Here is a 25415-nt window from a genome sequence, read left to right as displayed (position 1 = left end):
CAGCTGTCCATCAGGAAGGGTAACCATCTGCCAGAAACTGATTGCTGTAGAGCTGGATTGGCTTTGGAGCAGCAAAATGAAAGTACAAAGGATGCAAAGTTCAAAGCTAAAAAATTGGAAATTAAAATCCGCAGGGGTTAACTGCCTTGCCTTCTGTCACACAGGAAGCCTGTCCTGCAGTGGGAGTCCTGATCTGATGTGTTAAAATAGATATCTCGGTGCTTTCCATCTTTCTTTATCAATTCATCCTGCCCCGTGCTGCAGATATCTCCCTCTTTTTTTTATTATTTTTTTGCAGGCAGCTAAATATGTTGCCTCCACAGCACTTGGAATTGAACCTGGTCTTTTTGATAGGAACGTAAAAACAATAACAATTCCTCGCTCGGCTGCTGCAGCTAGGGATGAGGAAGACTTGCGCATTTCCTTCATGCTAAGTGTACCCTATAGCACAGTTCCAGCACTCTGGGGCCGCTTGCTGTCCGATTTGCACTGGATCATCCAACACCCTGGTGACCTTTCAGTCCAAGAGGGCAGAACATTAACCCAGCGATGGCGTAGTTCCTGCTTGCTGTTTCCAGACTCTGGCAGCAGTCGCCTCGCAGCCCGTCCGCTCCCGACTGTAAGGAAGCAGCCCCGAAGGCTGCCGCTGCTGAAGCTGGAACATGGTGTGCCGGGCTATTTGTAGTTTCCTGCTGCCGACACTGGATACGCAGTTACTATTCGTCTTGCTTCCTCCATGAACATTAGAATGGGTCCAAAAATAATTGAAGGCAGTATGTTCTGATGGAATATTTTTGCATTCGCACAAATTTCCTCTTTATTTCGCTTGCCAATTTTGATAGAGAGCGTTTCGAGGCTGGTTCAGCTTCTCCAACTTGGCACCGCTGGGAGGCACAGGAATGCTCCCCTCATCAGTATGGCAAGAGAAAGTGTTTTGGCATCTGAATACACACTCAAAACTCATTTTTGAGGATGAATATAGCATATTATAACCACAAAGTTCTGCTTTAGCTAATGAAGACAAGAAGACCCAAATGCTCTAAAGGGCAACAAAGCCCACACATCTAGAAAAAGAAGAGGCCCGCACATATAGAAACGGAGAAGAAAGCTGCTTTTTTAATTTATTGCTTTGATCCTCAAGAAGGTTAGGTGATAAGAGCCTAGCTGTCAGGAAATAATGTAATTAAACCACGCATGAGGTTTACAGACTTATTGTGCAGCATCTTTCAGATGTAGCTGTGTGATTATTCCTAAATGAATGTCTTCCTGGCCTGGCTGAAATGCTTTGAATGGCCTACGCTTGGCAGAGCTTGGGGTCTTAAAAGCGTATCTTAAATTAGCCTTCATATCTATTTATAGGGAACACATGAGGGTACGTGTGCAGTTAAGAGGTTGCCTCCTCAGGAGCTGCTGATGGTTTCAGACACAAAGCCAGGAGCATGGTCTGTGGATCATTTCCAGGAGTATCAGTGTCATTTTAAACCAGGCCACTCTGGTTTTTCTTCTTACATGTCATGCATGTTATGAAAACTAATTCAGAAACATTTTCTTGAACCTTCATGTATTTGCAAGGCCTCTCCGTATTACTTGGCATCGAAATCCTGGATGCCTTATGTCCAACACAGGTGCTGAAAAGGTGTTGCAAGCAAAGGAGTCTTGAGTTGAGGAATTTTGCTCAATTTATTGCTAATTTACACAAAATTCTGATCTCAGTTTGGGTGTTAAGAGGAAAAAGTAGGACACACTCCCAATAAACACCTATTCTTCCCCAGACTCAATTTCCCTGATTTTTGTCGTGGCTTATACCCCAGTCCATCAAAATTCTTCCGGTGGGGTGACAGGCAGCAGGGGCTGTCGAGGATAACATTTGCATGAGTTTCTTTCTGTCATGAGTTTCTTTCTCTCTTCTTTCTAAGCTGCTCTTCTGGCTATTCTCTGATACTTAAATCTTTTCTGCTGCTGTTTATTAGTGTCCCTTCCCTGGCATGGACCACCTGCCACCCTTCAGGGGTGTCCCTGTCCCCTTGGCCATGGGGGACCCCACAGACTGTCTCCAGCCCTTGGCAGCCACCATTTTTCTGTCCTTGACACCTCATATCCAGCTGCTTCTCTGGCTGAGGGATGTTTTGGGGCAATGGCCAGGCTGGGACCAGCTTGGGGTAGCTCTCGGCCTCCTGAGCCTGTCACTCATGGTTATTGCACAGGGGAATGGACAAGTGCCTTTACACCCTGCCAAATTAGCTTTTACAGTCCTTTGGGCCCTGAGGAATCAGAAGGCACCGTGGAGGGTAAGTTGGATTTTAAGGTTTTTTAAGTCTCTTCACTGAGGTAGGCTCTAAGGCAGCCCCGTGAAAACCTCTGTCACTGCAGTGGAGCGCGCGTCCCCAGCTGGGGACACTGTCCACCCTCCCAGCTTCCCAGGTTTGCCAGTGTCAAGGGAAAACATTGAATTGGTTGATTCATGGGACGGGGAAATAGCTGGGGCACAGGAGTAGGGAGTGCTGGGCACCCCAAAATCCAGCGGAAAGCTTTCCATCTGTGTGGAGATGCCGAAGCGTCATGACATGTCGGGATTTTAAACCTATGGTTACTCCACAGCTGTGTCTCTGGGTCTCAGACAGAGGTGATTTTGGTAGAGGAAATGATTCACTTCTGATCCAAAACAGTAAAGATCAGTCTGGCTCTTCTGTTACTAAGGTTTTTATTTGGAGTCACAGGAATGTCACACATTAAGCCAGGAAGAGAACCAGGGTCTACAATAAAGCTAACAAACTCATACAGTGTTTTTAACTGAATGAAATTGCATCTCACCGACTCTGAAAACTGAGAGGAAGATTCCTCATCTGGGCACATACTCTGATCTTTTCACAATTTACACAGTTTTTTCCATTCACGAGGCTGTTGCCTATTTATCTCTTTCAGTATTACATTTCCTATGCAGCCAATGAATTGATTTGCACCTAGACAGCAAGCAGTTCTCTGGAAACAGTGCCCAGGAAAGGCTGTTTCTGTTTTAAGGAACAGAAAATCCTTTCCAGGAATGCCTGAGTGTTTGATGTCACTAAGTGTGGTGGAAAGGTACAATATTTCAAAAAAGCGAAGCAAACACGCAGATACATAAAGTACGCCCAGATATCATTAGTCATATTTATGTGTTCTGTATCTGTAATTTTCTCCCACCTTCAACAATAAAATTATTGCTTCTCTGTTCAGCATTATAGGAATCACATGCCTTACTTTGTGCATTGCTGTGGCTTGATATCTGTCAGGAAAAAAAACACAGATCCCTTGCTCTGGCATTTAGGAACATTCAGCATTGAGTACATTGGAAATGGTGCTCTGATATTAATACAAAGCTATTTGTCACGTCACACATCTAGCTCATTTTCTAGTGGGTTGACAGTTGGGCCCGTTGTCTGGAATAATTTAATGTGCTGTAGCTTAAACTTACTGTACTCTATGAATCATATACACAGATATTTATAATGGAAAAACTGTGTTCGTGAAGCATTGAGGTTACACAAATACAGCTGTGGGTCTGAATCTTCAGCTGGTGTAAATTGGCCTGATTGGAACGACACCAGTTTACCCTGGCTGCGGACCGCACCGAACACATGTGAAAGGGAAAGATCTGGCAGAAATATTGGCTTGTCCGTCGCTGTCTGTAAACAAGAGACAAACACAAAACCAAACACAACTTTGTATTTAGGCCCTGGCTTAGCAAAGCATTTAGCTGAGCAAAGCTGAGTTCTATTTTAAACCTACAATTACTTTGATTGAATTAAGCCCGTGTTTATTAGAGTGGTGATAGGAATTGCAGCAGATAGGGATTTTTTTCTGTTGAAGCAGTATTGATCAAATGTGATGATTCATAAAAAAAAAAATGAAATTTCCTGTCAAAGTTTTCTTTAAATCCAAAATTTATTCTGAGGCCAGTACGCTCCTGTTAGAGAACAGCCGTTTTCCCAGTGACCCTTCTCGTAACCAGCTCAGTGTCAGGGCCCTGTGAGCACTGGTGGGTGTTAATGGCCCTGACCAGCCTCACCTGTGGGCCAGGACCCCTGTGGCAGCAGGAGATCAGCCCCCAGCTTTGCCATAGCCCTGCACTGCCTGGCCATGGGCCCTGCTGAGGGGGGCACTCATCCACCAACTGATTTTGTTGCATGATCTGGGACCTGTCTTGTCCTTGTGGACTTATGCTGCAATCATGGGGCTCTGTCTGAGCCTGGTTACCTGCACTGGTCCTGATCCTGACCTGCTGATGGACCTCCTAGCTTAGGCTTGGACTTGTCTTGTTGCCACAGCTTGCCTGATGATTTATTGATTAAACCTGGTTGCTATCAGCCCTCAGGGGCTGTGGGACAGGCTCTGACTAATAAGGCCTCTGTCCTGCCTGCTGCGTCTTTGTTTCTGGCTCCTCATTGCTTAGGGAGCAGCTAGCCTGGACAGGTGGTATCAGCCCTCTTGTTCTGCTGAATTTAGTTCAGGGGCTTGAGTGGAGGGATTCTTCTTTATTTCAGGTTAATGTCTAGATTCTTGAGACTGTTGGCTCTTCTCATGTGTTCCTTTGTGGAGGTGTCGCACTTCTGATGGCCTTTCCAGATGCGCAGGTGACCTAGGTATGGCAGCTTCCAGTTAAACTGTAGTTATGATTCTTCTCTGAAGGCACCAGGGGACTTTCTTGGTTGATTGCCTTTTATAAAGGTAGTTCATGTGCAAATCTTTCCAGGATCAGGCCCTCACATATTATTATAGACTGTGTATGTGCCATAGATATGTTGTGTGGTATTCTTTTTGTTCAAATACTGGCTAAATTAAATTGCAGGAGATGTAAGGAATACGGCTTGATTTATCTTTAATGGAATTGTTGCAAATACTTCAACTTGCTTAGTGAGATAGGAATAGACCTTGTAGCTGGAAACTTAAAAAACCTCAGGAGAGAGACTCTGGCAGTTACTTTTCTATTGAGTTATTATTTTGTTTATATTGTGGAAACATAGGAAAATGAGCTTGCTTAACTGTACATGCCCTCAGAGTGGAACTTTCCACTTTCTGTTGTAGATTAGTCAATTAAACACTGGCTGGATAGTTTTGAAAATCCAAATGTGCGTGGACTCTTATATGGACTTCTCATTAATAAGCAATGAGTGCTTATATCCAGTGTTTTCCAACCTGTGGATCATGGATATTAAGTTCCTTAGTGGTTGGTAAAGGTATTTGATAAAACAGATTCATTGTCCATGGACTTTAATTTGCTATAGTGCTTGCCTTGAAAAATTTTATGGGGTCCACAAATTGGAAAAGATTGGAAAGTACTGATCTAATAGGGATTTCATCTAGCATATAATTACTCATCTACCCTCTACTCAACTATATGCAAGACATTCTTTTAGATTAACGTGGTTTTCATCTCTTTGTTAGCATAGTGGGAGAATACATTTATGCCTGGTGCATTACATGTGATACTGACTGGAGCTTATAGCAAAACCTTATATTTTTTTCTAAGTGCTCTTGAACTTGCTCTTCTTATTTGGAACATAATATGTGTTGTGCTTGTCAGAGCTAATCCAGTAAACACTACTGGCCTTTGTCAATATTTATGCAGGAGGCTACCAAGAGAAAAAGATAGTGACGTAATGCTGAAGGTGCTGATGTTGATTCAGCAGCTGCTGCTCTCTCATTTTTGTATCTCCTTTTTGAAAGTCCATGCCAGAAGCACCACACAGGTGCTTCTAGATGTTGTCAGCTGAAGTACTTCCAGCAAAAAATCAACATTCCACAAAGTTCTATTGGGACATTAGTTTGGATAGAAAGGTAACCATGAACTAGAACAAGTGCAGAGAGAGGCTATTTATCTCATGAAGAAATAAAAGAGCTGGGCTCCAGTAAAAGAAACAGCACTGGAACACACTGTACACACATACCTGGAAAAGGTTAAATACCTGGGAGAAGAACTTTTTTATCTTAAAGGACAGTGTTGACCTAAGAGCAAATGTGTATAAACTGGCCATGATTCTGATTTATGTCAGAGAGTACGTGGAGAGTTCAGTAACAGGAGCAGAAAGCTTCTGGAACTGCTTCTTGTAGGAGGAGCACTTCACTAGTTTTCAGGTGGAGCTTCATCCCTTTATGAAAGGAAATTCTCTACTGTGGTTTGCTGCCAAAAGCAGTGATTGGACTTGACCTGAATGTCCCTTTGGGGCTGTTTTCTTGATGTGTATCCTATATTGTTCTTCAAGATGGTGTGTTTATAATGGTTATCATTCTGACCTTGCTTACTGGTATGAGTTTGGTATTTATGACTCCAAACTTCCAGAGAAGATGATTTGCTACATGCAGGTTAATAATTAATTCCAGTCCTAGCATAGCGTCAGATAGATTTGGGATTTATTATTTTTAGCAAGTATAAACAACTTCATTAATTAATATATTCAGTTTGCTGGCTGCCAAAACCATGAGGGCTGTAATCCTCCCATTGATTCCACTTGGCATAGAGTGTCCTGCCAGCCGTGTGATGGGAACGTCACCCTGTGGTGCTCTGCACCACTGTTTCAGAATCTGGTGCTGATGCTCCTCATTGAGGTTTGACAAAAGCCAGAGAGCAGAGGTTATTATTTGAAATGATGTTATAAATCTCATTTTATCTGAGGTACGGCTGGACTGCACACAATGTGCATGAATGCTGTTCCATATCCGTGTGTTTCTTCTCTGTTCTCCAACAGCTGTTCTCGCCGTGTACTCACTAGTCTGCCAGATGTTACAAATCCAGGGAAAGTTCAGAGTCACATTCTCCCTCTGTAGGACTTATTCATGACCAGCTTGAGACCTGCTGTTTGGTCTAACACTTAACCTGGATTTTCTAGTAACTCATCAACTATGATGACAAAACATGAGGTTAAGAACTCATTGTTGCCAGCACAGCTGACACTGGAGATATGATCTCATACCCTTACTCTTAAGTGAAGTGGCCTCAAGACCACATGTGTAATAATTATTGGCACATATGTGATCATTAATGATAGTTAGGGTAGATGCTTTAGCAAAGCATTGGGTGGAGACCCTTTGGATCATTCTTAGTTTTTCTGACTCTCTCATAAGAGACTAATTTTCTTAATTAAATGTAGCAATTAACATTCTTCAGCATATGTATTCACTTTCCTTTATGTATTGTTAGAAGCAGGGGCTACAAGAGATAATAACATTGGAAGTTTATCTTCTGTTTAAAGTATGTTTAACCCCTCCTCTCAGCTACTCAAGTAACTGGAAGACTCTTAAGTACTTACTTGGTCTCCAGATTCCCTACAGCAATGTGGAGAAGAGCCAGTCAGGGAGACACTGAGGACAGCTGGTTCATGTGTATTAAGTGACATAATGTCCAATCTCAGTTATTCTGTGCTTCTGTTTAGTGTGAACTCAGGACTGCACGAATGATTAGCGGACTTAAGATTTAATTTGCTGGCAGTCAGCATGGCTCCAACTAAGTAGTTAAGTCAAAGGAATAATTAAAGATCTATTAATTTTATGATAATCGCAAGGCTAGGTTTGTTCGGGCAGTCTTTTTCATGAATGGGATGAAGTCTATTTATACAGTGCTGTATAGCACTATTATAATGACATGGAAAATCTCAGTTAGCTGAGACATTGTATCTAGTATAAGCTGATCTCACAGGGCACATTCTCCAGACTCAGCTATTTACTGTATTAAAAACTTACTCCTTTGACAGGGAAACTAACTTATCAAAGGATGTTGAACATTTTTGCAGGAGCCCAAGTTAGCCCCTTGAAACTAGGCTGGTCCTCGCAGGGTTGAGTAAAATAGTGATCGTTGGGTCATTGCCATGCTCATATCCTAAATCATAGATGGTGTGCTTTAATTAAGCAAACTAGGCAGCACGCTCACTTCAGGAATACAGGAAGCATCAGTGTTTGTCATGTGGAAAACAAGTTTAATTTGAAAGCTTTCAGGAGATATTGCCAGGCCAGACAATGTTGACGGACCCTCATATTGAAACCTCCTGGCCACACATTGCAAACTCTCACAGCATCATCACTAGTCACCCAACATCTGGTATTTTTAGAGCCTCAACTTCATGTCGTATTGTTAAGAGAAAATTGTTTAAGTCCACTTATAGGCTTTGTGGACACTTGAGGAGAAAAGTTTGAAAATGCAATCCATTAGATCTCAAAAGCAACTAAGACCTCATTTTTATGTATTTATTTAAATCCAGTTATTGTTAAGCAAATCTCATGATCTGTGGGACTGGGTGATACTTACCATTTCCATGCATCCTTGATTAGGAGGGTGAAAGTGCAAAGTTTTCCATGATGCCACGCAATAAAGAATACCCAGTACTGTTTTCTGAGTACTGGGGGAATTGTCTATAGTTAAGTAATCATTAAGTAGAAATGCTACTACTCTCAGTCTGAGAATTCTCAGACTGAACCAGTTCTGGAAACAAATGCAACATAGATAAATCCAAGCAGTCCTGTGCCCAGGCTGTCCTGGTTTGGGGAGTTAAGATAGTGATTCCACATAGCACTGGACTGTGCTTTGCAGAGGTACCAATTCATTTGGAACTTGGTTGCATATCTCAGAGCAATGCATTGCATAAGGTTGACGTGTCTGCAGTCTTGCAGAGCTGTGACTGTTTTGTAGAGCGATTGTAAATGCCACTTATTATTCATGAAGACTTAAGAGCAATTGAAGCTTTTACGGGGCAAAGTACATCATTAACTCTACCTTAGACCTTAGTGAATCTGCATCTTTTTACTCTGCACTAATTTCTAGGCATCTTGTTTTATTTTTTCCCTGCTCCAAACCATGTGAAAGTCAAAATTCTTCATTTCTGGGGGTTTCAAGTGAGACTTGAGAGAGCTGGGGAGAGACTCCAGACCATATTGATGAGGGATAATTTCCTACAGGCATAGGCCAGCTGACACCAAAGTAATTTTTATGAAGAGTATAATAGAAAGATTCAAAGTCTAAACTGAAATTGAGTCTTTTCCAAAATCTGCTATTGTGCGTGAATAGAATTTAAAAAACATACTGTTTTGGAAGGTGGTACAGATCTCATCATTGAGGTCTCTTGCTCAGTGTTGCTCAATATTCCAGAAGGTCATCCTTTCAACTGCTATTGTGTATTTCAGTTGATTAAACAAGACAAGAAGATTAATCATCTTTTAAATTTCCTTTTTTTTCCTTCATAGTTTATTATTGTACTTTGAAAGGAAGAAGCATAGTTTAACTTAACCTAGATTCTCATCCAATAATATGTGTATAGATTAGATGGAGGAAATGCTCCCTATCCACAGAATAATAGATTACTAGTTTAAATTACTTGTCTTAAAAAGATCCTGATTCGGCTTTGCTGAGCATAAAATATTAGATTTACTGTTTATTTTTAGTGGATTGCTGCCAGTTTTCTTCTCCCTGGATGTCTTTAGATTGTTTAAAACATTAAAAAATGCTCACAACAAACATATATCTCCTTACAAGAAATCTGTGTTGGTTTCTCAGCAGAGATGTAAAATCGTGTTGTTGGGACATGAACTTTGCTGTTATGGAATTTTTCTTTATTGGCTTTATGGATTATTTTTTTTTCTTTAAACCCACACGTGTGGCAAATTATTTTGTGCTTGTGTTGCTTATTAAATCTTAATAAAGTAAGAAAAAGGAATCCAATGAGAAAGCTTTAGGTGTCTCTTCAGGTTATAGTAGGTTGTTTCATTCTATTTAATTGGCAGTAATGTTTGAAACCCCTGACCTCATCTTTGCAAAAATCTTGTTATTTATACTTTCTGAATAAATGGTGATAGGCCTGATTTTGATCAGCTTTATGGGTACAAATGAGAAAGTAACTGTGTCAGTGATATTATTTTGGATTTGCATCGATGTAACTTGAGCCAAATTTGGCCTTTAAGACTATTCATCAACCCAAAATACAAGCTAGTATAGACTCTGTAGTTGCAAGTGGATTTTCACAAATAAAAGATTACAAAGTCAGGCATATGTGGCAGATTTTTTGGGACCAGGTCAGTGTAGTGTGTTTTGCCTTTTGATGCAAGAAATATTCAGTATTATTTTTTGCAACGCCTCTGCATAAAGCAGCGCACTCCCTTGCTGAATCAAGTGCTCAGCATGACGTTCTGAGTGTATTGCAGGAATTTTAGGTGACCCATATGGGGCCTTTTCTCCACTCTTAGGAGCACTGTCTCTGCAGGGAACACGTAACTGGCCCTGAGAAACTACAGCAACATACAGTATCTGAGCAATGGGGTCTGAGTGTTCTTCAGCTGTCACAGGTCAAAAATTGTTAGTTAGTATAAAACAGCTCTTGACTGGAGGACACATAAATGTTACAACAAAGATCTGGACTGATCCTTTGACTGAAAAGTGGTTGCTTAGAAGCTGCATCACTTGCCATTTCACCCTAAAACACTTTCTTTAGCACCACCAACTGTATTGACCTGACCTCTACTGCCTCTATGATTAGTTTTTCTTTGCTTATAATGAATTAATAAATTGGGGTTTTTATTATGAAAGAGTCCTTATTTCCTTATTAATGGATAGTGCCCCAGACTGCTGGGATGGAGATGAGGAAACATGGTTGGAAGGGATTCTGTAACAAAGATGTTTGAAGAAAAGAAATAATCTAAGATTGTAATGCCTATGGAGCTTTAGACAGGAGTAAAGAATGAAAGGTTTGCACTTTAAATGCATTTAGTCACTAGCACAACACAGAACAAGCCAAAACATAAACACGCTATCTCCTATCTTACTTGTCACAGCTTATAATGAATGAACGTGCTGCAGATTGAAGTGTCACATTAATGAGCTACAAAGTAAGGAATGAGTTCCTCAGCTTTGTACAATGTAGTTCTATCTGTGTCTGAAGTACTGAACTATCCATTTTGCTTGGAAATGCATTTGGAAGCGGGAGAAGTTGAAATGCGTACTCTTTATACATATTAATAAAATATTGTTTTTTCTTTTTTCTCTCTTCCTCCCAAAAATAATATGAGGAAGATAGACTGGCTTCTGGCTTTGGAATTGGAAAGATCTAAGAAATATAAGTGTAGGAAGTTAACTGGCTATTTGAATGTAACATTTGGAAACTTAATGTATAGGCAAAAGAGAAAGAGGGGTGAGAAAATCCCATCAATAATATTTATGGAATTTTTGGTCCATTTCTGGATGAAGGGTACTTTATGAACTGCTAGATCTTCAGTCAGTGAAACAATCCCTCTGCTGCCATCTTTCTATATGTGAAATTCCCATTACTTGTAGGAAAAGATTATGGGATCAGCTTACTGAGGAACATGCTTTATGAATTATGTTTCCTGACCTATCATTCTGTTAATAATGAAATATGGTGGTAACGTAAATGCTTCCATTGCTTGACAACAGCTTATTTTGGTGAGGAACATAGATGGGTTTTTTTGGTTTGTGTTGCATATTCATCTGTCTGGGAACTGCGTATCTTTATATTTTGCACTGTCTCGTATTTTTTTTTCCTCCTTGTCTAACACTTTTTTTTTTTTTCCTCTGTCCTGTGTGAATACCTCTAGATGTTCGACTGGATCAGCCACAACAAGGAATTGTTCCTGCAGAGTCACACGGAGATTGGCGTGAGCTACCAACACGCGCTTGACCTGCAGACGCAGCACAATCACTTTGCCATGAATTCCATGGTGAGTTCATGTTCACGCCGTGAACACTGGGTCCGTGCGTGTGAGTGAGGAAAGGGCTGGTGTGTGAGGCCACCTCCAGTTCAGAGAACACTATGGACCTGTGAGAGGTGAAGTGAGGGAGGTCAGGCTGGGCTGTGGCAGCAGCTCCCTTTCTGGGAAGCAGGGTGTTGCTCTGTCCACCCAGCCATTGATATATGATTATTTCCTTGACTTAAGAGCAGCACAGTCCTCTGGAGTTTGTTTGCATTTTGAAGAGCAAATCCAATATTTCTTAAGTTTTTGACATTCCTTTGACTGGAAATTAATGAGATCTGTAGGTGGCACCTTAATAATTTATGCTTCTACCCCCACACCCTGCTAAGGTACTTTTCAAAACCTTGAAAAAGAGATGTTAATCAAGCTGTCAGTTGTGGACACAGTGGGATTTTGGCTTTTTCAGTAGTTAATCGGTCAGTCTTTTTGAATGCAACTCAACTTAGCTTAGGTTTAAAAAAAAAAAAAAACCAAGAAAAACAAACCAAAAAAAGCATCATTATACATTTATAAGTGCTTTGCTCACTTTTTATTCTTTCCAGGCAAAAGGTATTTATTCTGGAAACTGCTCTGCTTTCAGCACAGAAATGAGGACAGAATGTATTGATGTTTTGAGTGTTGCACTGGGTTAGAAAAATGCTTGCGTACCCCCTGCTGCAATTGTACCGTGCAGAGATGAGCCCCCCCTGAATGCTCTCTGTTGACTACACAAAAGCTTGCCCCGAATAAATCAACTGCTGCAGGTGTACCTCTTCCTGCTCTGAGACCTCAAAGGTGGTGGTTGATGTCTAAGTTGGTGGTGTAAGTCACAAGAGAGTCACACCCTCCTGTGCCGCCGAAGGGCAAGGGATTTGAGAGCAGTTGTCTGAAATGTGAAAAAAATGTCCTGACTACCTGAGGTTGTTAAGACTGTAATCATAAGATTACAGGTGTTAACCCTGGTATTCTGGCCAAATTCCAGATCAGGTAATTAACTTCTCTGACCTAAATTCCACCCATTATTTCCACCTCCCTACCTATTCTTCACTAAAGCACTGTCTCTCACTAGGCATTGCGTGACAGTAGAAGATGAGAAATGTTTATAATGTCTATTAATGTATTTATTGTGTTTATAATTGAAAGGAGCACTGAAAAGCAGGCTCCAGGCACCTGATTGTTAAGCTTACCAGTACAATGCCATCCAGCAAAATACAGGATAGCGTGGCCTCCATACAACACTGCTGCTCACAGAATCCTAACAAATAAACGTGTCCTGGAGGTTAGTGCATTAAGTCATTTGACTTATGAAGGATGCAAAGTCAGTCATAATTCTTCAGAAAACACCATTAGAAGAGTCAAGATGGAGGAGCTCCCTTTATCGTTTTTGTGGTACTGTGTGGTAATATTTTCTTAAAATAACTGGGAGCTAAACTTGGAAAGAGATAATTGCTGTTAATAGAAAATTAACGAGTGACAGGGAGGGTGCCACCTAATGGAAGAAAATTTTTTTTCCTCCATTCTTCTTCTGTCTGTCCCCAAGTGAACTTTTGGGAAGGAGCAATGCAAGGAAATGAGACATTTGCAAAGATCTTGGGGGAACTGCTGGAGGCAGGGACCTCTCAGTGGCTGCACTGTGGCTCGCAGCTGTGCCATCTTACCATCTCATTGCTGCCAAAGCCCTGTCTAATAGATCTGCCCAGGAGAGAGATCTCTAGAAAACACACTCTCCAAATTCATTGGGTCATGCCTTTTGTCACGTGCTCTTTCTATATGTTTCTATAGGGATGTTGTGACCAAAGCTCCTTCTTGGAAAAAAAAATTGTTGCTTTCTTTTATACAATAATAATTCTTCCTTTTAAAATAACAATGTGGGATGTGTAAAGTCATGCATTTGAGATAATAAACTGTAGTGTGGTGGTTTTACTTTCCAGTAAAGACCATAGATACTTTTTTTTTTTCTGTCATTCAAGGCAGTGCGTGTTTTCATTTCAGGTTCAAAATAAATTATGTTAGTCTTTATCACAGCTGTATAATGTTTATGGTGAAGTGATAATACTTTTCATGAAGATGAATATTTAGCTCCAACGTTTTGTGAGTAATCTCAATAATCTAGTAAATTCAGTAGAGTTAAAAAAGCAGTGTTTCAATATGACACACAGCATACTGCTTGTAGCTCTGCACTTGGATACATGGTGTACATGCCATTTGTTCCAACTGAAGTTACTGGTGTTTCCTTTGCCAGGGCTTTTTTTATGCCTGGATCTGTTAACCTCCTTAAAGAATGTGTTACCGTTTTCTGTGGGACATGCATAAAAATGGCAGTGTTCAGTGCTGGCATTGCTGCCTATCCTGCTGTCGGGGAGTTTGCTGTCTGACACTAGATGGAGATGCATGTTGTCCTAAGGAAGTCGCAATGTATTTCAAACACATTACAATTATCATGTAAAGGCTAATGATGTCTGTTAAAAATTCCCGACATTTATCTGAAATGAACGATATTTTTCTGTACGTGGGCTGAGCAAAAATGCCATCCAATATTATTCTGCAACAGGCTACATATAATGTGCCTTATTATAGAAACTTAAAGGTCTTAAAGATATCTCATGAGTTTATTTTGTCACTGAAACATTCTGCTTTGGATTTATGTGTTAGGATCATTTCACAGATGGTTTATAAACTCACAGTAACACAGTGCACCCTGGTTATTTTTTTTTTAAGAACTCTTCCAACAATCAAATTTCACCTTCAATTAATCTGCAAAACCTTTTTCTTGCAGCCCACCTTTGCTGCTTGCCGTCACAATATCTCAGCTAGTTCTCTAGGAAATGAGATGAACACGGCCAAGTTCCTTGCAGATTTAATGCTTCTCACTGTTCATTTTTCTTTTGTGAGTGTAAGGTACTCTTTTAATACATGTATTAGAAGAAAGTATTGTTACAGCTAGAGTTGGAGGATTTAATTAGGAGGGAAGGTCTCCCAGCATGCCTACTAGATGATCAGGGCTGAATTAGTGTATTTCCCTGTGGGAGATCATTCCCCAATTGAAACTCCACTTCTGTCAGTGCTTATTGCTGAGACTGAGGGCTGATACCTTACCAAGTGTTAGGGACCTAGCAGTGATTGCTTACACTGGGAGGAAGAGCTACGTTATTGGCACTGATGACCAGAATCGAGGCCTTGTTTAGGTGACCGAAATGGACCAAGAATTGGTGGACAAGGCAGAGTATGTGCCACTTGCAAGGCTTTCCTAAACTGTAAAAGAAACTCTTGTATATCATGATGAGGATGTACATGTGGGGAATTTTTTCTTTTGCTTGTAGAAGGCAAACATCCCCTTTTTTGACTGAAGTTTCAAAGTTGAAATAAAGTCAATGAATAATTAACTCTAACATGGGGAGAATTTTTTGGAAAGTCTGCAAATCCACGTAGAATAAAGGTATTTCAATGCTAGATTAAATATATTAGCCAAAACTTGTGTGTATCCTAGTGTCACTACAACAGAATGTCAACTGGAGTGCTTTTACCCTTACTTTTAGACATTATTATATTGTTTTCTCATTGTTTGACCTATTGTAGTTCTATATAGCCACAAATCAGTGATCCCTTGTAATCCTCTTTGGGGACATCTCTCTGTTTTGAAAAAAAAAAAAACATAAATGAGGCCTTAGGTTGTATTTAAAGTGAGACTCTCTAAGAACTTCCTAGTAGTGGATTTTCCAGCCTAGAGGGAAAAATGAAGTCACAGACATTAATTGCTTTATTTAATTTATTTCCTGTTAGGATTAAAATATCTATAAAATAGTGAGATAGAAATACGGAGGTTTTTAGAAATTGAGGTTTTTAGAGGTGAACAAACCAGAGCCAAAGTAAGATTTAACTTTGTGAAATGTCAACAGTTGACTTTGGGCAGCATGGATTTTACTCAGAATATTATATCCTGGCAGATAAAGATGAAAAACCACGGCTTATGATTTCAGTCTACTTTAAGGTGGAAAAGAAATGTCTTGCATTTCTTGGATTGTGGTAAATTACATGGTTTTCTCCTGAAAGTATATTCTGAAGTGCCTTGAAGCCATAATGTGTTTTACCTCAATCCAGAATATGGATGTCATCTTCCCAATTTTTCCTCATCTTTCCCAGCAATACTGACACTGGGTAATGGTCCTGAGATTGTAAAATGTATTATGTCTGGGTAGGCTGTGCTATCCCAAGTTCCAGATCTTTAGCCAAGTGTTTGCTCTGTCTTGTTTTTCTGTGACACCTTGAAGTCCTATGTGTTCAAGCCTCATTTCAATGTCTGTGCTTCACTGGGGTGGGACAGATAAAGCGGAGGTGAAGAGTGTGCACATCCAGAAGTAGGAGGTATCCCCATTGCAATGCCTGTTGAAGCTACACAGAAGATCACATCACATGTGATATTGCGCTTGAATCCATTTATTCCTCAGAAAGCACCAGGAGAAGCTCAGGAGTCTGTTTCCTGAGCCATTTCCATGTGGTGCACTAAGAGGTGTGAGCAGGTGACTCCCCAACAGCCCCTTGCTTTGTGCTGGAAAATGTATGGAGTTAGTGGGCTGGCTATAGGACAGGTTGGTACTCTTCCATGAAAAGTTCTCATCTAGAAAAGTGAAATTTCATCCATGAATGTCCTCATCTCTGTATAAAAATATAACAAATAGACACAACAATATATAAGTCTCCCTTACTTATAAAGCAGACTCTAAAATCATCAGCAGTATTTCAACTAATTTTACCTTTACCCTTCTACTAGTTAATATATCTATGTACTGTAGTTATAGGGAATTAAGTTCAAAGTTGGTTTCCTTCATGCTCCTTGCATTGCAAGGGCTGAGATAATTCTGCAGGAAAAGAAATAAATAAATAAAAGCAAGATGAAGGCAACTATTTTTTACATGAAATCAAAACTTCTTCAGCAACAAAGATCCATATCATCATTTGGTGCAACTCACAAAGCTCTAGCAACTGTAGTGATGCTATGCTCTTTTCCACCAGAAGAGCTGACCTGAAGTATTGCATAATGATCTTGGCTGCGGCTCAGCCATGAAGATTTTCTGGGAGAAAGACTTAAATATATAGTCTAAATTCCAGTTTCTAACCTAGAGGGACACAAAGAAGTGTTTGACTATGGCTGGTGATCAAAGTTCCAAATCATAATATCTTTTTTAGTATATTTAAAACAATTTTGATGGGTTTCTCTATTTGTAGCAAAAAAAATTTTATTAATTTGATGATTTTTAGACAAATCCTATTTTTAAGAAAAGGCGATATAATAAGGGGAAAAAAAGAAAGCAAAACTGGAGGCTGGGTATTGCTTTAAATCTGTGTTATTTATGTGACAGCTGTCACAGTCATGGTTCTACCAGGGAGAGCAGAGAGGCTGGAGGGGCTGTGGCCCCATCCTTCTTTCCTTTAGCACCTACAGGTATGATGAGTGTACTTCATCGTTATCCCCCACGCTTTGCAGACATACTTTGCCCTGCTTCACAACTTAGTTTGGACCGGTGCCTGCCTTGGCAGGGCTCTGTTGTGTTTCGTGTTTGGATTGGCAGATATCTTTCCACATTGTACTCCCACTCACTATGATGAGATCCTGCTCCAACAAACACTTCCACCTCTGATTTATTATTTGCCTATGAGTAATACTGTTAAAATCATCAGGGCTGTGTCTGTCCTTGTGCATAAGGGTCTTACAGATTCTACTCCCTGAAATTCCTAAAGCTCTTTTGAAATACTTTAGTGAGACAAGAAAGCAATGAGTCAACATTAGCAAAACATCTCAAATTCTGGGATGTTCCTTTTTTCTAGTGAGGAGGAAAGAGAAAGGAGAAGTGTTTACACAAAATGACATTCCAGAAATCTGCAAGACAGCTGTCATTTGTCTTTTGATGGTGCATCTTTGTAAGACATTGTCATAATGGTTATTTATTTTCAGGTTTATGTTCCTATGCAGAACAGGGGTATTGTAATGCAATTATGTTGCTGTCTACAGTTCAGCTTGAGGAAAAAGAGATCCTTCCACTGCTTCAAGGCTGAATAAAAACCATCATGGAAAATTCTTATGAAAGAACAGAAAATATTACCCTTTTAGTAGGCTTCTTGAATCCTTCTAAATTCAGAATGTAGTTAAATGATATCTCTGCTGGAGAACAGCTTAAAATAACCTGGAGAAAAGATAACATTTTAACTGAAGAATGTAATTTAATAGACATTTCTATAGAAACTCTCGTATTTCTATAGAATATCCTTATAGGCTCTTTTAAATTCTGTAAGGCTTTTCCATTTGTTGACACTGCATGTCCATAAGGGATTGTCAGAGAGTTCTCAAAGGACAGAAAGCAAACATTTCATTTATGACTATGTGGATATAGCATCCAGGCATATGAAGTAATGCAACAGAAATATCAAGAATAAAATAGAAGCAATGACTAGACCCTAAAAAGTGAGTAAATAGCTAAAGTATGGCAAATTAGTTTTACATAAATAAATTCAAGGTGGGGGGGGAAGATAACAGTGTTAGATAATGGCATAGATGTGCAAAAAAATTCCTGAGGGATGTATTTTCAGAGTGGAAGGTATTATGCCTGCTATTCATGCATATTTAAGCAGGTGGTTGATTGCTCTCACTGAACTGCTCGGCTTTACTCCAAGTGATGGTGTTTGGAATGTGTAATGAAGGCAGAGGGTGGTCACGGTTCTTCCTTCTCTTTATTTATGTGTGCTTTTTAATTTTCAGAATGCCTATGTCAACATCAATCGGATCATGTCTGTTGCGTCAAGGCTTTCCGAGGCAGGCCATTATGCTTCCCAGCAAATTAAACAAATATCTAGCCAGCTGGATCAAGAGTGGAAGAGTTTTGCTGCCGCTCTGGATGAGCGCAGCACCATCTTAGCCATGTCTGCTGTCTTTCACCAGAAAGCTGAACAGGTGAGCTGCTTCTGTGACTGGCAAAATGATCCACCGCTAGTTTGATAATTGATGATGCTGTGATGTGTGCAGTGAGGTTAAGAGTCTTGTTCCTAGTGGATCAGTGTCTCAAAAACAAATAGTAACATTTCCCCAAGAAAACTTGCACATGTTCCCTGAGCGGGTAAGTAGATATGTTTATGTGTTAGTGATGAGAAAGAATCTGATTGAAGTGAAATGCACTGGTGCAGTAACATGCTGCCTTATTTCTATTGCCTAATATTTCATCATTGCTGTGGATAGATTCAGGATTATTATGGTCAGGAAAACAATATAGATCTTCACTCATATGTATATGTGCTATATGCACAGGAATGTGCACACATATGACACAGACCCATACCAGCAGATAATTTCTAGGAGCCAAATCACATTATTGTTAATGAAATTTATGGAATTCATTCCACCCCCTATTCTCCATAGCCCCAAACTTTGTTAGACCTCGCTAAATAGAGACTTCAGACACAGCTAGGAACATCCAAGAAAATTTTCCATGTCTTTGAACTCTAGTTTATGCCTTTAACAACTACCAAAATTGTTCCATAATTTCATAGCTACAAAAGGTTTAAAATACGTCAGTGAATAAACCTTCTGCTTTTTTAACACTTTAACCAGGTCCAATTAACAGTGATGGTTCAACTTTGATCATATGTTGATTACATTCATTTTCCAGTGACAAACACTGCTTTGGGGCTCTCTTTAGTATTGTTGTGTGCTTGTTTTTCCAAGTAGTTAATATCAAAGCTATTAAGTGGGTGCACTTGGTGTTTATAAAATGACCCATACCTAAGTGTCCAAAGAAGAAATTAGAACTGATAAGCCAGAAATTGTGCCTCATAAGCCATGTATATATGGAAAATTTTAGCTCAAAGAGTAAAGATTTTCTTTATTGTTTGTTTCTGACTGTGGAACTATAATGGATTTTTCTTCATTTTGTGTTTCCCATTGACAACAGGCCATAGCATAGAGCAATTACTCACCCTACTGGGCACTTACTCACGTAAGCTCACTCAGTGGCTCTGATGGGGCTGCTACACTAAAATGCCCAGTACAAGTACTTTCATCTCTCAATGGGCATTGCAGTGTTTAGGTGTAGTCTTCATGACGATAAATGTCAGTCATCATGTATTCATAAAAAGAAATAAATAAAAAAAATATATCCAGTCTATAGTCACAAAGAGAATGTTCAAGGTTTATTAAGGAATTAATTCTTTCTTGTTTGTTTTGAGTTTGCAGGTTTTTTCCTTTTCTTTTTCTTTTTTTTTTTTACACCAGCAATTCCCTATTTTTCTGAAGTGTCAGTCTTGTTTGCAATTTATGAGGTGTTGCTGAGGCATTGTATAGCATGAAAGGCAGTAAAACAGAAAGCTGTATTGAACTGTCTGTCAAGCTGGAGGTGATTTTTTTGTGTGTGTGTCTTCCTACCTTTTGAACACTGTCAAAGTGGGTATTTTTGCCTCAGCCTTAACTTGAGAAAAAGTTACACTAATGTCACTTTCAGCTCTGGGTCTTTTTCCTTTACAATTGTATGGATGGGTCTGAAAAATCCAGTCCTGCCTTGGCAGCTCTTCTTAAGGAACTGAAGTTTGTGCTGCCTGACAGAAGCTAGTCTCTCATTACTAAGCAGACAAGAGAATTTGCTAATTGTGAATAGCAGTTGCTCTTCACTTGCAAAAAGAGACAACTTGGTGGAAAATAAGTGCTGATGTGAAGCCTGTGAACTCAGACTGCTGCAGAAAAAAAATGTGGGAGTCAGTGTGTCCATTAGCCAGGACTAAAATTTTGGCCTTGCTTTAATAACTCTGGTAGGATAAACCAATGACTTGAATGCTAATAATTTAGTCATTTGACCTCTGTATAATATAAAAAATGAGGTGTTTGGGATTTGGTCTATAACAGTCTGTTGTCTATCAAACATTCCTTCCAAATGTGACTCTTTATTATTTGGCATCACCCCGGGTTTTTTTTTTTACTCAAATCAAGGCTTTGTTATTTTACAATAAATAAGGCTTAAATCTCTGAAGCAAAGATGTAGATAAACCCACTATTTCCTCTGTCCCAGATCAAATCTTTTTTTACTCCCTTTGTTCTGTCAGTAAAGGTAGTCTTGCTGCAGATCCAACCGTTTCTCCCACAGTGTACCCCTGCTTCCCTCATACTGGTCTGATATGCAGATTGTCTTTCCTTCTCCAGTGTGATAAGCTGCTACAGTCTCTTTGTTCATTCCTTCCTATTGATTGAAGTTCTCTGTGATGCCAACAGGAAGCAAGTCTATTAGGACCGTAATCTTTCAGCCTTTGGCACACCTCAGCCCACAAGGAAGTTGTTGGCTTGGGACAGAGATTTATGAAAAGCTCTACGATCTCTCTAATATGCAAGCTGAGCAGGAAGCAACTTGTTTTTCAAGGTCTCTTCCTAAAGACCCCACACAGAAAACTGCACAGAATACAATTTGTCTGGCTTGGAAGGATGAAAGGCTGAGTCAACCCTGCTGGGAATTGAACCTCACATCTGTCTTCACGTGCCTGAGAATCATAGCGCTTTCCTGGCTCTTATAGCAGATACATGTGGCATGTTGAATGGAACTTGGCTGAATGAGTTCCTGGATCAAAGCTTTTTTTTTTCTTTTTTTCCCCTTTGTTTCTTTCTGTTTCTTCTTTTTATTGGTGTGTGAGTTTGTGTGCACGCGTGTGTCTTAATTTTTTTAAACACAATTTCTACATACTAAACATTTGTCAAGAAAAGAGCAATTAAAAGAAAATGAAAAAGGAAAGAAAAGAAAGAAGAGAAAAATCTTGCCAATTTAGCCTCCAGCCAGGCTTCCTTCAGCACATGTGTTTGATCAAAAGCTAGTAAACTAAACTCCAAAAAACCACTATGTCCAGGTCAAGGTGCAACTCAGGATATTCAGTGGAGGTATTTCCCAAATGTCCCTTAATTCCACCTGCTGCAAATCTCATTTGCTGGCTGGGTTTTTTTCTTCTTTTTCCTTTTTTTTTTGATTTCCTTTCTTACGCTAGCATGGAGATATTCTAGCACAGAAGAGAAACTGCTTTTGTATCTTTAAGTATGTCTGAGATTATTCAAAGTTACAGGAGAACGTAGGAGAACATGCATTATCTCACTGTGATTTCAAGAGAATTGATTTACACCAGATGAGATTATGGCCCACTAACTGCCAGATGCGGGAAGCAGACGTACCAGGTATCTTCCCTTTCGTGGATATAATCTCTGAAAGTGTGCTAAAGTACTTATCAGATGCTCACTCTACAGAGCCTGTCAGAACAAATGAATAAATGTCTTCAAGCAATTAATGCTGGACAGAGTCTACCCTCAGAAGTGGATGAGCAGAATTACTATTTAAGGTAGTAGGTGTTAAGTTCACACACTGGACATTTACACTGATTCTCTGAAGACTGACCCCTGGCCATTTGTTTCATATTCCCTTACTCCCCAACCAGGAAGACTACTGTTCTCCTCTCTGCCTAGATCTGTCCAGCACATCCTGAACTTCCCTATTTGAGGAAAGGAAATGAAAATGCGAGGAAAAGATAAAAGGGAGGAAGAATTTGAGGAAAGGGAGGAAAGGAAAAGCCAGTTGATATCTATAAGATGCAGGGATAAGACCAAGATAACTTTAGCATTAGATAGGGAAATTCTAGAAATGTCAACAGGAAATATACAATTAGCCTCATACAAAAAATTCAGGGCATCAAGAGATATTATAGGTCGCCGAGGAAAATGATTTCATGGCCTCCTTCCCATCTTTCTCGATAGCCATTCTGGAGCATGAAAGTACACTAGAGTTTGGTTTTAATTTCTCTGCGGCCTAGGGGAACCAGCCTGGTTACCCTGCAGCTTCCACACAGAGGCCTAGCAAGCCATAAGCAAGGACTGTGCAAAAAATGTGGAGAAATATGGACTATGAAATGTCTGATCTGTATTTTGGAGCAACCATGTGATACAGCAGAGCAGTCCCTGAGGAAAGGTAGTAAGGAGTGGTCTGAGAATATATTATTTCCTGACATAATATGGAAGTTGCAACCTAGGTGAATAGGTTGTGAGTGAAGAGTAAGTGTAGATCATTACCTTTGGATTGGATCGAAAGGACAAAGGTACCTTAGGGACTTTTTTCTTCTTTTTTTTTTTAGGAGAGATTTTTCTTAATCTTTCCAGAAGTCCTGAAAAACATAGATAATTATTGGATTCTGTCATTTCAAATCATATTTAAGCAGTTTTTATGTTCCAAGTAGGAGCTGTTCTAGTCTATAGGCTAACTGGAAATATAAACAATTAATTTAAATGGTATTGAGTATCCGGTGGGCAGTAACAGCTTCTGTTCCAACCTAACAGTTAGCAATTTACAATTCTAAATGCATCTCTTTTCAACTCAGACAAATGGTGATTTTTGTGATATAAACATGTTGCTAGCATGAAGGGTTACATTTAATAAAGTTTTTTGAGTTTGCCACAGTGTGACATACAATAAAAATTAACGTACCTGCTTTTTTCAAAACACCCAAATCAATAGTCCTGTGGTATGAACTAACACTTTGCAAAAAATCCTTTAAAAAACCCATTTGTTCTCCTTCCGTGAAGCTACACACAGAGCACAGACCACCATGCACTGTTTCAGGGTATCATAGTAAAACACTGACACGCTGCATTTCTTCAAACTTTTTAAAATAGGTGATGTCAGCTGCTCCTGCTAGTGGCAGTAGTGAAATTACTGATATAATTGTCAATGTGATATTGTTGACGCACAATAGATATATGAAAGAAAGATAAATGTGAGACAACAAGGTAGAACTGTAGTTATGTTCATAGGATCTTCTTGAGACTGCTTCCGTCTGCTGTGCAAATCACAGTCTGGGGTTATGGCAGTGTATGAGTAACAACACTATAAAAGCTTGTACTAAAATTGATGGAATTCAACAGTTTTGATAAGAGCTGTAACAGTGTGATTCAAGCAGCACGAACACTGGTCTATAAGGTGTAAAGGTCTTTTGTTCGCTGTTTTGATCAAGGGATTCGTGTAACAGCCCCAAAAGGGATTGATCTCAACTCCATGCTGTCAAAACAGCATAGGAAATGATGTGAATTCTACTGCCTTGGCACAAAATATGATGACTTCAGCTTTATGCAAGTGTTTGGGGATTTCATCTGCAGAGATTCAACAGATCCAGAGTCAAACCAACTGAAGAGAACCTGCAATCCTTGCCTCCAGTCTTCTAGAAAGCACAGTTTTCACTGGTAGATTTGTACTTTGTAGAAATGAACATGTAGGAATTCATCTTTGTCACTGAATCCTTGTGCACTGAAAAGAAGTGTTTACAATGCAAACACTTTATAGCCTTGATTACACAGCACCGTGGTGAATAGCTTTACACTGCTAATAAAAAAGGATGCTGATGCCAGGGTTGAATTGAAATTCTTTACTTTGCATCTCACAGCCCTTCATGCTGTAAATGACTGCTTTACTAACAAGCCACAGGTGAACATTTCAGGATTGGATAAAGCTGTGATCCTGCGGGTGGTTTTGTGGCATTATACATTCACCCTACAGGGCACTGCATCTGTTGTATAATTAGCTGTTCTTTTCTTATAAATAGCTCCAAAGTATGGCAGGCTGATTTAATAGAAAGACGGAGGAAGACAAAATATTAATGAGAAGGATTGAGGTGGCATTAGGCAGTTACTATGGACAAAATTTGAACATGTGAGCTGTGTCATTGAAGTAAGCCCTCCTTAAAAGAAAAACAGGATGGGAACCTTAGAGACTAAATTCCTCTTTTCTTTTACAGAACAGGCAGCACCCAGGAGAGCTTCCCTAATTTATTCTGCCAAAGTGCATCAGCACTACTCTGGAGGCCTTTAAGAGTGGAAAAATATTTTTTTCCATCCCTCTGCTCCCCAAAGCCATTCAGTCTCTGGCTGTCTATTAAGGCTTCCAACCAAGGTGCTAAACCGTATCAATTGCAATGGCAATGATTTTTTTTTTTTTTTTTCTCCCTTTTTGTGGATGTCTGCCCACCAGGAACTGGACTGAGACCAGCAGCTCATTTTGCATTGGCTGCTTAGCAGCCGTCAGATGGTAATGGTATCTGATCACTGCGGACCTGGGCCAGAATCAAATGTGTGACCCAGGGGTTTAAAGCCTTGGTACCCTATTAGCAATCCCACTGAGCTGCCCTTGGGTTGGGAACTGCTTGAATACAGGCTGTCTGCCTTTCACTGAAATGAATATCAGCTTTGATTTTAATGGGAGTTTTCCATTGCCCAAATTAGTGGTGTTAAGGACAGGTAAGCAACTGAGGGAAAACTGACAGCTGAGACAATGCCAAATACAGCTGGAGCTGTAACTGTGTCCTTTTGTGCTTCACACTGGTGGTTTTTTCTAAACATGCCACAGCCTCCCTTTTGGGAATGCAATGTTGAAGCCTCCCTCCATGGTATGGAAATACTCTTAGAATGGGTGTTTTCTGAACATGGTTAAAGGACCATTTGTTTTTAATCCAGAAGAAACTAAAAGCATTCCTTTCAATCTAGGTGTTCTTCAAGTACTGAGGAGGTGACAGTAATATGCGGTTCCAGAAAGCACAAAAGAACTCCTTTATAACTCTTACATTTTCCTCAGTCTACACTGCAGTCATCTGTGGTGCTCTACAAACAAAGTTTTCTAATGTTGATGAGAGGTTGTTCTGTGTTACTGTTGCTCATTGTTCCTGGA

General features: G+C 39.8%; 1 protein-coding gene across 14 annotated transcripts in view; it reads left to right on the top strand.

The window, feature by feature from the left end:
- Positions 1-25415, top strand: part of KALRN (kalirin, RhoGEF kinase) — a 546132-nt gene that overhangs the window by 221372 nt on the left and 299345 nt on the right. For all 14 annotated transcript variants that reach the window (XM_014939313.1, XM_014939255.1, XM_014939245.1 and 11 more), the window contains exons 6-7: positions 11569-11691; positions 18455-18646. In XM_014939313.1, the coding sequence (XP_014794799.1) occupies positions 11569-11691; positions 18455-18646 (315 nt within the window). The remainder of the gene's footprint in view (positions 1-11568; positions 11692-18454; positions 18647-25415) is intronic.

Source organism: Calidris pugnax, unplaced genomic scaffold (genome assembly GCF_001431845.1).
Source record: "Calidris pugnax isolate Ruff unplaced genomic scaffold, ASM143184v1 scaffold21, whole genome shotgun sequence".
In the NCBI taxonomy this organism is placed as follows: Eukaryota; Metazoa; Chordata; class Aves; order Charadriiformes; family Scolopacidae; genus Calidris; species Calidris pugnax.
This window is presented reverse-complemented; position numbering and strand designations above follow the sequence as displayed.